The sequence below is a fragment of the Bos grunniens genome, chromosome 11 (genome assembly GCF_055505025.1).
Source record: "Bos grunniens cultivar Pamir isolate PY7600 chromosome 11, Bosgru_T2T1.0, whole genome shotgun sequence".
In the NCBI taxonomy this organism is placed as follows: domain Eukaryota; kingdom Metazoa; phylum Chordata; class Mammalia; order Artiodactyla; family Bovidae; genus Bos; species Bos grunniens.
In genome coordinates, this window is record NC_141175.1 from 94,386,140 (window position 1) to 94,402,956 (window position 16,817).

Here is a 16,817-nt window from a genome sequence, read left to right on the forward strand (position 1 = left end):
AGGTACCATCTCCCCCAGTGGCCAGAATGCATAGGTTTGAGAACTAAGGAGTAGTAACACAATTGAAGGATTTTTATTTCCCATCTTTGTGACCTTGGCCTCAGTCTTTGGAAGTTCAGGCACCCAAAGGAAGGATGCATCCACCAGGATGAATTGGAAGCTGAGACCACCCTGTCACCCTTTGGGGTTCCTCATGCCACTGGACCAACAGAAAGGAAAAGAGATCATTGTACCTGATGGGTGATTGTTTTTGTTTACTGGGGAAAATGAGTTGCTGCTACACAGTCGGGGTAAGAAGGGCTATGTTTGGAAGCCAGGAGAGTCATGAGAATATGCTTCTTACGACTCACTTGGCCAATAGCCCTGGTCAATGGAAAATTGCAATAATCCAATAAAGACAGGACCAGCAAGGACTCAAATCTTCCCAGCATTCATGCTGGCAGAGCATAAGCAGAAAATGGAATGAGTAATGGGAAAATTAAACTGTGATTATCAATATGGGCCTTGTTACCAGATATAGAAGTGGAGACCATAGCAATCATGTTATGTGAGTCTTTTTAAAATCTCTTTTCCCTCCTATTATTTTACATGCTGGGTGTGACAAGCTAAGGATACTCTGATGAATACCCAATTCTAAATGCAAGGGACTTGAATATTAGTAAAGATTGATCCCAGAGCCTAGGCTTGAAGAGGATCACCGTGGAGGAGAAAGTGTTCTCAAATGTTAGGATGCCAGTAGATCTGATCTCTAGATCAGACATCAGGCAATGATTGGGCAAGAAAGAAAAGCAACTGTGAAGTGCTGTGGCTGGGTAGGAAGTAAGAACCTCAGTATCTTCCTCAGCTGACGCTATAAAAAGAAAGCTCTTGGTAAGGGTGGGAATTTGCCAGGATCAAGGAGTTAAGTGGATTCCCTGGATTGGAGGGAGCCTAGTTGTGAAGAAAGTTGTGGAAAGACAGAGTCCTACTGAAATCACAGAGTTTGAGCCTTGAAAACCAGTTATCACCCTGGGTTGTGTTCATCCCAAAGGTGATTCTCCCCAGGCTTCCTCTTGTGCCTGCTTCTCCAACCAGTTCTTTCTTGTCGGGCAGGGTTATGCTCCATCTAGCAGGTCCGTTCTTTTTCAGTTCATCTTCTAAGTGATGGAATGGTCCCTGAGGTAAGTCGAGATATTACTAGATGTGTACATCTGAGCTACTGTAACTTCCCCCAAATGTCTAGAGAGTGGAAGTCTCTCCTCAGCACCTGGGCCAGCCCTTACCCTAGAATCATCATCTCTAGTAATCATTTTCTCCAGTGTCCCCTCTCCTGTATTCCTCACCTACAGCCCCTCTTGCATGAATCTTGGTGAGGATTTCCATGCAGGACTATATCTTCTTGATCTGCAGCACTCTCTCCTGCCTCCTGGTAGTTATGCTACTTGGAACAAGGAGTATCTTCCACCACTTTTATTGTTGTTCAGTCGCTAAGTTGAATCTGGGCTTCCTGCGTGGCAGGTAAGAATTCTACCACTGAACCACCAATGTCATGGCTTTACCGCTTTGGATTTCTGCAATACTTCTGTTAAAAACCATAAATGCTTCTGCTATAGTCTGAATGTTTATGGCCCCTCAAATTTACATGCTGAAACCCTAACCCCTAAAGGTGATGGTATTAGCAGGTAGGACCTTTGGGAGGTGTTTACATGAGAGTGGAACCCTTATGAATGAGATTAATGCTTTTTAAAGAGGCTCCAGAGATATTCCTAGTTTCCTTCTACCATGTGAGGACACAATGAGAAGTCTGTGACCCCTAGAAGAGACTTCATTCAACCACGTGGGCTCCCTGAGGTGAGACTTCCAACCTCTGAGTGAATCCAGGTAGTCTGACTCGAGTCATCCTTTTACACTGCTGCCATTGTCCTTTTCTTGTCCTACTGGTTTTACTGTTTTTAGCTGAAAATTATCTTCCTTACCTTTTCTCCTCCAAATGCTCCCTTTCTTCACTTCAAGCCAATCTCCAGATAAACATCATCTTCTCAGTCCTTGTGAAATGTACACCCTCTGGATTCAAGAGTGCATTCAACTGTCATTTAAAGTAATAATCCAAAGAGCCCAAAGCCTGTGCTTTGACACTACTTAGGTCAGTGTTTCCTGGTCTTTGGTCCATATGAGAATAACTGGGGAGCTTTTAAAAGCCAGATTCCTGAGCCATTTGCAGACATTTTGATTCAATAGTAATCGGGAGTACAGAGGAACCCAGGTGTCTCCATTTTTTACAAGAATTCAATGAGGAGACTTTTGGATCAAGCACACTTTAAGAAACACTAATGAGTCAGATGTTCACTTCTCCTGGTGTCCTTTCTCCCAAAGTCTCAGCCTTCAGGCAAGGAAGGCACACTGAAAATGCCAACGGTTTGTTGCCCTCTTAAGTCCTGGAAATATTCTTGAGGCCTTTTCTGGTGGTGTCTGCCCAGGTAGCAACAGGAGTCCTTTGGTGTGTAAGTTTCAGAAAGCTCTGTGGCTCAGCCCTGCCCAGAGATGCACAGTAGGTACCCCTCACTGCTGCTGCTCCTCTTGGGCACCCACTCTGCCTAGACCTTCAGCTGTGCCTCAGCAGGGAGCCACTTATCACCAGGACCTGCCTCCTCCTCTCTGCCAGGGCCTGGAACTGCATCCTGGGATGTTGTTGACTCTTCCCGAAGATGAATAACCTCACTGGAAGAAGTTTATCTCTTGTTCTTTTCCATCATTACCTCGGTTTGCACTCTTGCCCTCTCTCCCTTCCTCCAATGCCCCACCCCATGTACCTGTGGATGTGTGCTTTCCTCCATCCTCTCTAGAGACTCCCCATCTTTTGGAATTGCTTTGAAAGGAGAATGGTGCATATAGATGGACCTGCTTCTGGTAGTCCCAGGGCGGTTCTCCCTGCACTTCAGCCAACAAGCTGCTGGGGCTCTCAGGGAGAATTTCAGACCATGGGAACCCCAACCCTCCTCCCATTCTGAACACACACCTTTCAGTATCCCAGCCATGCCTGAATGGATAAAAATAGTCTGTCTATTGGGTATTTACTAAGTGTTTCAGTATTGGGTATTTACTTGGTATTTCACTTCAGTATTCTTGCCTTGAGAACCCCATGAACAGTATGAAAAGGCAAAAAGATAGGACACTGAAAGAGGAACTCCCCAGGTCAGTAGGTGCCCAGTATGCACCTCCACCTTTAGTGGAGAAATAACTCCAGAAAGAATGAAGAGATGGAGGCAAAGCAAAAACAGCACCCAGTTGTGGATGTAACTGGGGATAGAAGCAAGGTCCAGTGCTGTAAAGGGAAGTATTGCATAGGAACCTGGAATGTTAGGTCCATGAATCAAGGCGAATTGGAAGTGGTCAAACAGGAGATGGCAAGAGTGAATGTCGACATTTTAGGAATCAGCGAACTAAAATGGACTGGAATGGGTGAATTTAACTCAGATGACCATTGTATCTACTGTTGTGGGTACGAATCCGTTAGAAGAAATGGAGTAGCCATCATAGTCAACAAAAGAGTCCGAAATGCAGTACTTGGATGCAATCTCAAAAACGACAGAATGATCTCTGTTTGTTTCCAAGGCAAACCATTCAGTATCACAGTAATCCAAGTCTATGCCCTGAGCAGTAATGCTGAAGAAGCTGAAGTTGAAGAGTTCTATGAAGACCTAGAACGAATACCCAAAACCAATGTCCTTTTCATTATGGGGGACTGGAATGCAAAAGTAGGAAGTCAAGAAAAACCTGGAGTACCAGGCAAATTTGGCCTTGGAGTACAGAATGAAGCAAGGCAAAGGCTAATAGAGTTTTGCCAAGAGAACACACTGGTCATAGCAAACACCCTATTCCAACAACACAAGAGAAAACTCTACACATAGACATCACCAGATGGTCAACACCGAAATCAGATTGATTATATTCTTTGCAGCCAAAATGGAGAAGCTTTATTACAGTCAGCAAAAACAAGACCAGGAGCTGACTGTGGCTCAGATCATGAACTCCTTATTGCCAAATTCAGACTTAAATTGAAGAAAGTGAAGAAAACCACTAGACCATTCAGGTATGACCTAAATCAAACCCCTAACAATTATACAGTGGAAGTGAGAAATAGATTTAACGGACTAGATCTGATAGAGTGCCTAATGAACTGTGGACAGAGGTTCGTGACATTGTACAGGATCAAGACCATCCCCAAAGAAATGCAAAAAAAGCAAAATGGCTGTCTGAGGAGGCCTTACAAATAGCTGTGAAAAGAAGAGAAGCAAAAAGCAAAGGAGAAAAGGAAAGATATACCCATTTGAATGCAGTTACAAAGAATAGCAAAGAGAGATAAGAAAGCCTTCCTCAGTTATCAGTGTAAAGAAATAGAGGAAAACAAAAGAATGGGAAAGACTAGAGATCTCTTCAAGGAAATTAGAGATACCAAGGGAACATTTCCTGCAAAGATGGGCTCAATAAAGGACAGAAATGGTATGGACCTAACAAGCAGAAGATATTAAGAAGAGGTGGCAAGAATACACAGAAAAACTATACAAAAAGATATTTACAACCCAGATAATCACAATGGTGTGATCACTCACCTAAAGCCAGACATCCTGGAATATGAAGTCAAGTGGGCCTTAGAAAGCATCACTACGAACAAAGCTAGTGGAGGTGATGGAATTCCAGTTGAGCTATTTCAAATCCTGAAAGATGATGCTGTGAAAGTGCTGCACTCAATATGCCAGAACATTTGGAAAACTCAGCAGTGGCCATGGGATTGGAAAAGGTCAGTTTTCATTCCAATCCCAAAGAAAGGCAATGCTGAAAAATGCTCAAACTACCACACAATTGCACTCATCTCATATGCTAGTAAAGTAATGCTCAAAATTCTCCAAGCCAGGCTTCAACAATACGTGAACCGTGAACTTCAGATGTTCAAGCTGGTTTTAGAAAAGGCGGAGGAACCAGAGATCAAATTGCCAACATCCGATGGATCAACAAAAAAGCAAGAGAGTTCCAGAAAAACATCTATTTCTGCTTTATTGACTATGCCAAATCCTTTGACTATGTGGATCACAGTAAACTGTGGAAAATTCTTCAAGAGATAGGAATACCAGACCACCTGACCTGCCTCTTGAGAAATCTGTATGCAGGTCAGGAAGCAACAGTTAGAACTGGACACGGAACAACAGACTGGTTCCAAATAGGAAAAGGAGTACGTCAAGGCTATATATTATCACCCTGCTTATTTAACTTACGTGCAGAGTACATCATGAGAAACGCTGGGCTGGAAGAAACACAAGCTGGAATCAAGATTGCCAGGAGAAATATCAATAACCTCAGATATGCAGATGACACCACCCTTATGGCAGAAAGTAAAGAAGAACTAAAGAGCCTCTTGATGAAAGTGAAAGAGGAGAGTGAAAAAGTTGGCTTAAAGCTCAACATTCAGAAAACTAAAATCATGGCATCTGGTCCCATCACTTCATGGCAAATAGATGGAGAAACAGTAGAAATAGTGTCAGACTTTATTTTCTTGGGCTCCAAAATCACTGCAGATGGTGACTGCAGCCATGAAATTAAAAGATGCTTACTCCTTGGAAGAAAAGTTATGACCAACCTAGACAGCAAATTAAAAAGCAGAGATGTTACTTTGCCAACAAAGGTCCGTCTAGTCAAGGGTATGGTTTTTCCAGTGGTCATGTATGGATGTGAGAGTTGGACTACAAAGAAAGCTGAGTGCTGAAGAATTGATGCTTTTGAACTGCGGTGTTGGAGAAGACTCTTGAGAGTCCCTTGGGCTGCAGGGAGATCCAACCAGTCCATCCTAAAGGAAATCAGTGCTGAATATTCATTGGAAGGACTGATGTTGAAGCTGAAACTCCAATACTTTGGCCACCTGATGCAAAGAACTGACTCATTTGAAAAGACTCTGATGCTGGGAGGGATTGAGGGCGGGAGAAGAAGGGGACGACAGAGGATGAGATGGTTGGATGGCATCACTGACTCAATGGACGTGAGTTTGAGTAAACTCTGGGAGTTGGTGATGGACAGGGAGGCCTGGTGTGCTGCCGTCCATGGGGTCGCAAAGAGTTGGACACGACTGAGCGACTGAACTGAACTGAGCTGAACCGCTAAGTGTTTCTTATGGTAGAGCCTCTGGAAGGTCCCTTTCACGGCAAATTGAAAGCTTCTGACACTACCATGAGTTGTTCTCCTCAGGGAAAGCAGATGAGATGACCAGAGTGTGATCAGGGTCTGTGGTTCTTAGCAAGCTTGGCAGGGATGTGTGTGGCTGAGAACATCAAAGTCATGGAGTGTTTACAAATGCTTTCTTCTTAATTGGCAGGTAGTTGGCAGGTACGGAGTGGGCATCTCTGTATTTGATAAGAAATAAAAGATGAATAAAATATTTGGAGCAGCCTCTGTATCCTGAAATGTTGCAATTTTTTAACCTACTGTAATTTAAAAAAAAATCCTATCCAGTCCAGAAAAGCTTTAAAATAGTGTTTTACATGTATTTTATCCTCATTTTACCCTCACCACAAACTGTGGTTGTATTTTTCTTATAGATGAGGAAACTAAAGCTCGGTGATATTAAATCTGACCATCGTATCATGGTCATACGACGACTGGGAGCTAACACTGATACCACCCCTGCTTTCTGTCCCCAGTACACCTGACTCTGGATTCCAACACAGAGCATGTGGTCTTAGAGGAACTGAGCTCATGGAAGCTAAAATAGATTGACCTTGAAGATTCAAATAGTTTTTCTTTAAATTGCCTAAGTTGGGAAGGGTTCTACTTATTTACTTTCTTTCCCAAAGGAGAAACCAAACTGTAACACCAGAGAGAGTTTTAAGAATTGAAAAAACCTTACTGGTAACTATAGGTAAATCTAAGCAAATCTTGATAAATCTAAGTAAGTCATCTTGTAACCTTGGATGAAGCAGGGATTACTTATCAAGACAACAAAAGTAGACGCCATAAGGGAAAGGACTGATAAATTTAACTACATGAAGGTATATAACTTCTGTATGTCAGCCAAGGTATCTACAGAGTAGAATTCAGCTTTGAAGGCTTCCTGAGCTGAAGCTGACTGACTGCCTGTTTAGTACCTTTAGCTAGAGATCCTGACTTTGACAGTTATGGTTTATGAGGGTCAGCATGTATCATTAGTTCAGTGCACTACCTGTGCAAACATACCTGGCAGCCCCTGTTATTCTCTCATGATGCCCCAATTAAGGGATAGACACTAGCCCACAAACTTCTCCCCCCCAACAAAAACACACAAACACACACACACACCCCTAGGAATTTTTCTGAGTTACATCAAAGCTCTCAGTCCTCATGTTCTCCACTTCTTTATGTCTTTCCTGATCTGATCCCAGCCGTAGTTCCAAAGGAGAGAAGATATATAAGACTCTAGTGGTGCTTCATATACCTTGAAAGTCATAGCCAAGGTTTTTTTCAATAGCAAGAAACAGAGTTATGCTTCAAGTTGCCCTAAATAGGATATGGATGGATTCACTCTAAAGACACTGGGTACAGTTGGATTCTTGGCTGCTAGCAGTCTCACCCAAGCCTGGGCATCTGAGTCAAGAGAGTATTACAGGAGAGCTTTGGGGGTTCACAGAATGGAGAGAAGCTGGCAGTGTTGGCTTGGGAAACAAACAGAACTCAGGGCAGCAAAAGTCACAACTGTGATCCTTCATCCTATAGGAGGAAAAGACTGGTCATTTGCTTTCACGGCAGCTGTCATGTCTGACTTCCTGCTTAAGCTCCTTAAGGACTCTGAAGCCCTGGGAGAGACTGTCCAACTGGCTGAGCCTTGGCCACACTGCACAGTGACAGGAAGGGGGTGGCCCTGACTCTGAAGTTTCCAGAGAGGTGGGCATTTCTGCTCCGAGACCACTTACGAGAAGTGGTGAGAGGTGTTTTAGGAAGGAGAGGTTGAAAGCTGGGAGCTAAAAATGATGAATATTCACCTCCAAGGCCATCTCAGAATTCATGGGCAGAAAGACTCATGAGGGATGGGATCCACAAATGCCTGAAAGTGTGTCTTTCTGTCCTCTGCCCCAACCCCTGTGATCTTTTTTTCTCTGACTGCTGAACTTTCTCCATTTCTCCCTGCATGGGGTGCCTTCTGAGCCTCCATTTTAGTCGTCTGAGTTCCAGCCACGCACAGAAGCTAGCATCTCTGTCCCAATTCTAAATTCTTGGGCGAGATCATCAAATTGCTTTGACTTGAATCAAGTGTCCCCCCAGGGGGTGGTCTCAGAGAACATGTGTCTTTTAAATAGAGAAGAAAACCCAAACGTGCCCTATGTTGAGCAATAAAGTTGGGGGGCATTCCCACTAGGGGTTCATATCTGTACAGATGAGGCTGTGCATAACAAATTTGAAGAGAAATTGTTGCATGAATAAACAGCATAGAGAAGTTGCAAGGGGGATGTTCAACCTATAAAGAAAGCTGGTTCCTTTTAAATCACTTTAGTCACCATGTCTGCAAGCAGCTAAATGTTTCTTGGATCCAATTTTAGCTCAGCCTTACAGCAGGTTCATGTTGCTTTATGCATCTGAATAGAGCCAAACTGTACTTCTTTAAAAATAGACCATAATTTGGATTTTCCCTAGAGCAATAGGGCCTCTTGTCCTTCTTCCCATTGAAATTAAGTTTTACTCCCTACTTGGTACCCTCCTCTAAAACTGAAATCTGCACACCCTGCCATATATGAGGCACCCTATACATATTGGTTAGGGTTTCCCCAGTGGCTCAGCAGTAAAGCATCTGCCTGCCAATGCAGGAGATGCAGGTTCAATCTCTGGATAGGGAAAATGCCCTGGCGAAGGAAACAGCAACCCACTCCGGGTTTCTCTTCTGGGACATTCCATGGACGGAGGAGCCTGGTGTGCTGCAGTCCATCGGGTTGCAAAGGAGTCAGACACGACTGAGCGACTGAAACAACAATCCATATTGGTGAATGAATGAATGAATCAGCCAATGACTTCATCCATGCCACATGTTTTTTCTCCAGTAACACATAAAGGCCAAGTTTAACAGCAGGAAACTTGATCTCCTCCACCTGCTCACAGAATGACCCTCCTACTTCCTCCCAGCTTTAACTTCAGTTCCATCTCCTCTTTCACCCCTGTGGGCCAAGTCACCACCACATCTCACTTTGACCCTCTGCTGTGGCTTCTAACTGGCCTCTTCACCACTTCACCTCTTCACCACTCTGGCCCCTTGCACCCCATTCCCCCAAATGCAGCCAAAGGGAGATGCTGAAAAGTAAGCCAGGTCCTGCCATTCCTCTGGACTTGGGCCACAGGCAGCTTCGCACAGGCCCTGTGTGCTTCTCCAACCTCACCTCCTCCAATCCTGCCTCCTCCCAGTCTGTACTCCAGCCAGGGTGTTCTCTCTTCCCTCACTCTTCCCAGGACCTTGACTCAGAGCATTTCCTTCCTTCTCTTAAGAAACCTCTTGTCCTCTGCTCCAACCTCAGTCTTTACAATCTGAGCCACCAGGGAAGCCTCCAGTCTTGCCCAGTGAACTAATTGGCCTTCAGATCTCACCTCAAATACCTCTTGCTGTCCCAGGACTGGATAAGAGCTCCTTGCTATCTGCTGTCACGCACCACTATTTTCTCTACTTTATTGCACTTACTGGAATGGTGTGAGATTGGCTTGGTTACTTGATAAGCACCAGTTTCCTCTACTGAAGTGGAAACTCCTTGAGGTCTAGGTCTATGTTAGTTTTCTCTGGCTGCCATAACAAAATACCACAAGCTGGGTGACTTAAAACGACAGAAGTTTGTCTTCTCACGGTTCTGGAGGCTAGAAGCCTGAGGTCTGCTCTCTGCTGAGGTCTCTCTCCTGGGCTTGCAGATGCCCTCTCCTTGTAGTGTCCTTGCATGATCTTTCCTCTGTGTGCATGCCTCCCTGCTATTAATATCTCTTCATTTAGCCAAATTTCCTCTTCGTATAAGAACCTCTTGGGTTGTATTAGATTAGATCCCACTCTAACAGCCTCATTTTGACTTAATCACCTTCTTAACTGAGGTCAGTGCTTCAATAGCCAAGTTTTGAGAGAACACGATTCAGCCCATAACAGGGACAATGTCATGTATGTTCACCTTTGTGTCATCACCCAGGACAGAGCTTGGCATGCTCTAGGACTCCATACATATCTGTTAAATGAATGATTAAGCCCGCTCATTTTCCTTCCCCCCCAATCACATATTGTGCTAGAGGCAAAGAGGCATGGATTGTAGCAGGAGGACCATAAGCGATCACAAGAAATGTCTGCTATTCTGATCTTAAAATCACAGTTCTTTGGGGAAGCATTGCTACCTCCTGCTACCTTCACATGAGGCAAAGCCAGCATCTGATCCTTCCTGCCCTGGGAATGTGTGCTACCCTAGTGGGCTCTTGGGGGAGGAGTTTTGCTGACAGCTGCTCACCCACACCCATCCAAATGGCCCACTTTAGAAGGTGAGTCACCCAACTGCTGGGAGTGGGTCCACACAGCTCCGGGAAAGCAGTTTAGCAACAGGTACTAGGACCTAAAAAAAGGCATGTCCTGTGCCCTTATAATTCCAAAGCTAGAAATCCCAACTGAGGAACAAGCAGAGAGGGGCTCAAGACAGGTATATATCCCAGTTTTTATGTAAAAAGCAATTTCTCACTACTATTTCTCACTACTGGAAAGAACCTAAATATGCCGCAAGAGGAGAAAGCCTTGAGAATTTAATATATTCATATGATAGAAAATTAAGTAGCTATTGAAAAAAAACTTTATAAAGAATATTTAATAATGCAAGGAAATATTACTTGAAAAAGCAGGACACAGCACTTCACAGACACTTTGATGTCACTCATACAATAAAGAACGTAACAACATGCATCAGTTCAGTTCAGTCGCTCAGTCGTGTCCGACTCTTTGCGACCCCATGAATCGCAGCACGCCAGGCCTCCCTGTCCGTCACCAACTCCCGGAGTTCACTCAGACTCACATCCATCGAGTCAGTGATGCCATCCACCCATCTCATCCTCTGTCGTCCCCATCTCCTCCTGCCCCCAATGCCTCCCAGCATCAGAGTCTTTTCCAATGAGTCAGCTCTTCACATGAGGTGGCCAAAGTACTGGAGTTTCAGCTTCAGCATCATTCCTTCCAAAGAAATCCCAGGGCTGATCTCCTTCAGAATGGACTGGTTGGATCTCCTTGCAGTCCAAGGGACTCTCAAGAGTCTTCTCCAACACCACAGTTCAAAGCATCAATTCTTCAGCACTCAGCTTTCTTCACAGTCCAATTCTCACATCCATACATAACCACAGGAAAAACCATAGCCTTGACTAGACGGACCTTTGTTGGCAAAGTAATGTCTCTGCTTTTCAATATGCTATCTAGGTTGGTCATAACTTTCCTTCCAAGGAGTAAGCATCTTTTAATTTCATGGCTGCAGTCACCATCTGCAGTGATTTTGGAGCCCCCCAAACATAAAGTCTGACACTGTTTCCACAGTTTCCCCATCTATTTCCCATGAAGTGATGGGACCGGATGCCATGATCTTCGTTTTCTGAATGTTGAGTTTGAAGCCAACTTTTTCACTCTCCTCTTTCACCTTCATCAAGAGGCTTTTTAGTTCCTCTTCACTTTCTGCCATAAGGGTGGTGTCATCTGCATATCTAAGGTTATTGATATTTTTCCCAGCAATCTTGATTCCAGCTTGTGCTTCTTCCAGCCCAGCATTTCTCATGATGTACTCTGCATGTAAGTTAAATAAGCAGGGTGACAATATACGGCCTTGACGTACTCCTTTTCCTATTTGGAACCAGTCTGTTGTTCCATGTCCAGTTCTAACTGTTGCTTCCTGACCTGCATACAGATTTCTCAAGAGGCAGGTCAGGTGGTCTGGTATTCCCATCTCTTTCAGAATTTTCCACAGTTTATTGTGATCCACACAGTCAAAGGCTTTGGCATAGTCAATAAATAAAGCAGAAATAGATGTTTTTCTGGAACTCTCTTGCTTTTTCGATTATCCAGCGGATGTTGGCAATTTGGTCTCTGGTTCCTCTGCCTTTCCTAAAACCAGCTTGAACATCTGGAAGTTCACGGTTCACATATTGCTGGAGCCTGGCTTGGAGAATTTTGAGCATTATTTTAGTAGCATGTGAGATGAGTGCAATTGTGCGGTAGTTTGAGCATTCTTTGGCATTGCTTTTCTTTGGGATTGGAATGAAAACTGACCTTTTCCAGTCCTGTGGCCACTGCTGAGTTTTCCAAATTTGCTGGCATATTGAGTGCAGCACTTTCACAGCATCATCTTTCAGGATTTGAGATAGCTCAACTGGAATTCCATCACCTTCACTAGCTTTCATATATACATGCAATTCACAGGAAAAAGTCTCAGTTGGTAAATAACCAAATGTTAATATTGTATTTTTTTTTCAGACTCAGCGATTTCTTTCTTTTATGCTTTTTGTTTAAAGTAGTATGTGTTGTTTTTACAACCAGAGAAGAAGGGTAGAAAGTTTTTAAGGCAGCCAGCGCTGCCTCTCAATGAAATTCCTCAACTCTGTCTGGAAAGCGCCGGCCCTGCGCCTGCTCCCCAGAGCGTCCCCGGGGCGGTCTGGCTGGCGGCGAGGGAGAGTGCTGGAATCCCCGCGGTGGGAGGCCACCGGATTGGCGTCGCGCACTGCCCGAGGTGGAAGGTCAGGGGAGGGACCAAGTCTTTCTCCCGTCCTGGAGCGAGATCTGGACTGCGCTGGGCGCCCGCAACCCTGGTGCAGTCCTCAGCCGTCGCGGCCGCCGCCCAGTCCGCTGTTCCACCGCCAGGTGCAAAATGCCGTGTCATTGGGAGAGTCTGCGGCCGGAGCATTGAATTACAGCTTAGCCAAGCTCGCGCAGGGCGGCGCGGGTGGAAGATGAGCAGAAGCCCCTGTTCTCGCAGCGCCCGCTGACAAGCGGGCTGAGCGTAGCCCGGGGCGCGGACCGAGTGGAGGCCACTGGAGCAGCCCGAGACTGGCCTGTTTTTTCTCCTTCAAGAGCCGTTGCTTTGAGCTGGGAGTCAGTGATCCGAGCCAGTCTCCCTCCACCAGCCCTCTGCTGTGAGGGGACCCACGAGCTGCGCCTCGGCAATCCCCAACCTTCCCCAGCCCTCTCCGCGCCCTGGGTGCTCGGGATCCTGACTCCCATCAGTCATGCTGAGGGTCTTCATCCTCTACGCGGAGAATGTCCACACCCCTGACACCGACATCAGCGATGCCTACTGCTCCGCAGTGTTTGCAGGTAGGAGGGGCCTGCGATCCTTCCCCGGGAAGAGGGGGTGGGAGTTGGAGAGGGGACGCCGCGGCTCTCCACCTCGAACACCGGAATGTGAGAGATAAGACTCCTCGGCCAGATTGACTTTGAGTGTTCCAAAAACACACTCACTCGGAGAGAGGCGACTCGGAGAAATGGAAGCAAGAGGCAGAGGTGGTCAGTGGCCCAGAAGCTGAGCCCCGGCTGGGGCTAGGAGGGGCCTAGGGGGCAAGACCAGCATCTATCCTCCCACTCGCTGGATCTCTTAAAAGAGACCTTTTTGCATTGTGTGCTGCAAAGCGTTGTGTTGCAGGGCTCCCCGCCTCTCCCCGGAAGACTGGTCCCAGGGCTATTTATAATCCAACTCTCTTGCCTTGGCCGGGGCCTGGCGCTGCCCTCGCCCTTTACTCTCTATCACAGGCTGGGCCTGCAGGCAGGCGCACACTGGGGACAGAGGCACCGCCCATCGGTCCAGGGGTCCTACTCTTGCTTTCTGGCACAGGATGCGGAAATTCAGCATTTTGGGGGTGGCATCCCCGTCATCAGGTGGAGGAGCCTGCTCCCCCATCAGACTGAGACCTTCCACAGGAAGGTCTTTCATGGTGATGAACGGACTCCTCCAGGAGGTGAGGGCTGGGCTCAGGCTGCTTCTCTGGGACTTCCTGTGGGCGAAGCCAGAGCTGGGGTCTATGGGCCTGTGTGTTTGGAGCCTTACTGGAGGACAAGGACCAGAGGACTTGTGTGGGCCCGCTGCCCCACCCACCCTGTAGATTTGCTCTCAGCCTCTATACCTGTCACTCCCTTTCTCCTTCAAGATCTAGCTACATCCCAGGCCTCCGGAAATCCCTGGCCATCCAATGGACTCGTTTTAGCTTCATGAGCTTTTGGTTCCCTGTTCCCAGACACCCCTGTGCCCATAGGCTCCCAGACACATGCACACATGAAATGCAGGTGACACTTGCAAGTTCCAAGGAGTAGAAACTCACAGAATGCAGGCATGTGTCCACAGCAATGTGCTTGCGTGCGCACACACACACACAAACACAAGCACACACACACTCCTGGAGGTGAGATTTCAGGTTTCTCGAGGAGGAGCTGCTGAATGGGCCCTTGGCCTGGAAAACAATGTGCTCCAGGGTGAGGGGTAGGGGGTGGTGACACTCTGGATGTGCTCTTTTCCTGACACCTTGCTTTGAACTGTTCTGACCAGTTTCCTACAGTTGCCTTCGGAAATGCGCTTTATCAAGGTGTTTCCAGGGGGAGAATGAGGGTGTGAATGGGGTGGCGGGGCGGGGGTGGGGGGTGTGCCTCCACACTTCTTCTACAGCCTCAGCTCTGTGCAGGCCAGGACAGTGGTTCATCTGTAAGGCCCGGATGTGCAGCCTAGCTGAGGGCCCTGGGCTTGGAGCTGCAAGCTCCTGGGAGCCCCGTCCACTCTGTAAATAACCCCCTGGCTGAGGGGAAGGAGGATACGCTGCTGCCAGAGGGAAACAAGCACCCTGGGCTTTGAGCATCCGTCTCCCTCAGCTCATCTGCCCCACCCAGCCCTTCATCCCTGTCCCAGGGCTGAGCCCACCCTGTGGATGGCACCCTCTGGAGCTGTCTAGTACAAATGAAATGCAAGAAGGGCCACTTGGGCGCTCCTGCCTCTGTTCTCAGGGGCCTTGTCTCCTCTGATGACCACTCAGCTTGAACCAGATTTTCATTCACCTTCTCTGACCACACTCCCACCTCCCAACACCTCCCCGCAATACACACACACACACTTTCCCCAGACTTCACAATGCCCCCACCCAGACCAAGCTCAGAATCCTAGTAAGAGAAAGGAAAGAATGAAGAATGGTTAATGAAAGGGGAAGCACTTTCTAACCTTGGAAGTGCTTTACCCACCGGAAGTCCCTCTGGCATGGTTCCTCTCCTTTCATAATTTCCTACTTCTGCCCCAGGGCTGTCTATGGAGCAATCGCTCATCCTTTATCCTCCCCCGACATGAGTCCCGCCCCCCCATCTGCCTGCTGTCAGTCTGTAGTCCTCCCCTTTGTCTGCAGCCAGCTCCTCTGAGAGGGCTCCCCCTTCCCTGGCGGTAAAGGAAATATGTTGTCTGTGCTGACTGGGAGTGCCCCCAGCCTTCAGAGGGGGCTGTCTGGATGCCCCAACTCCCAGCCATCACAATCACTGCCAGGCAGTCATGGGGAGCTCAGGCCCTCCCTCCCCCAGCCCTGGCCACAGTCCACCTCCTGTGTGTTGGCCAAGCTCTTAACTTATGTCCAAATTCGGCCTCCCCGCAGCATCAGACTAGCTCCGCCTCCTCCTCCCAGCGAGGGACAGGTTGCTAAATGATTACACAGAAGGCTCTGGTCTCAGGGACACACTACTCAGAGCAGAATGGCCTTCTGGGAAGCCTCCCCTCACCAACTGGCTGGGAACTGGCCTTCTCAGACCTGTTGGGTTTGGAAACCATGGACACCCCTCCCCCCCCCACCCCGCCTTTGGCTACCTGTTTGGAATATCCTGTAATTTAACAGGTGCCTCCATGCATGCCTAAATTCACTTCCTGTTCACAGTAGCTTTGTGAGGCCATTGGGCAGGGATATTATCCCCTTTGACAGATGAGCAGAGCAGATAGGCCCAGAGAAGGGCAGGGGCCTGGCCAAGGTTACACAGCGGCTAAAGCACCCACCACACCACCCCCATCATCATGCCCTCTGTTGTTCTCAGCGTCTGTGCTCATGAATAAGAAAGTGCTTTGAAAAGCATACCATGCACTGCCCACACACGAGGCACCCTGGACCCCAGCCAGACCTAGGGAGGGCTGTGCGTGGGGTACCCAGGCTGGGCTGAGTCAAAATGGGGGGAGTGCCAGGCTGCAAGGAGTGCAGTGTATGACAAATGACCCAGAGATGGGGATTCTGATTCTGAACATGTGTATTCATCACAGTGAGAGAGAATGGTCATTCATTAAGCACAGTGTACTATTTTCATACGCTGTCTCTTTAAAAGCCACAACAATCCTATGAGATGTACTTAACTGATACTGTGCTTCCTAGGTGTAAGCTCTGTTCTAAATAGAGCTCACTTACTATGAGCTCTATCATGTTCAAGTTGCTCAATTTGTACCAGGCCCTTATATGTATTAAGGCCCTCCTTAATCCTTCTAGCAGCCATATATGGTAGTAACCATTATCACCCACACTCTACAGCACACAGACGTTAAGTCACACTAGTCATTAGTGGAGTCAGGATTCAGGCCCACATACTCTGGCTCTGGAACCCTGTTGTCTTTAACTGCCCTACCACTTCCCTCTGGCCTTGGCTCTGATTTACAAAAGAGTGGAGAGACAGCAATGAACCCGGCTTTGGCTCATACCCTGGAGCCCCTCACACCTTGTCTTGCCTCACACTTTTTGTCCCTGCTGCCACTGGCTCTCTTTCTCCCTCAGACTCTGACATCCTCAATCTCATTCTCTGGTCTGAAGGATGCTTTCTTATCTCAGAGGGGTCTCTGCCCTTCTGCATCTTGCAG

The 16,817-nt window shown here is 47.2% G+C and overlaps 1 protein-coding gene across 11 annotated transcripts in view; it reads left to right on the plus strand.

Moving 5' to 3' along the window:
- The first annotated feature begins 10,789 nt into the window (after window positions 1-10,789).
- The window catches only part of DYSF (dysferlin), a 225,180-nt gene continuing 219,152 nt past the window's right edge, over window positions 10,790-16,817 (plus strand). For all 11 annotated transcript variants that reach the window (XM_086323838.1, XM_086323848.1, XM_086323841.1 and 8 more), the window contains exon 1: window positions 10,790-13,282. In XM_086323838.1, the coding sequence (XP_086179964.1) occupies window positions 13,195-13,282 (88 nt within the window). In that variant the 5' untranslated portion in view covers window positions 10,790-13,194. The remainder of the gene's footprint in view (window positions 13,283-16,817) is intronic.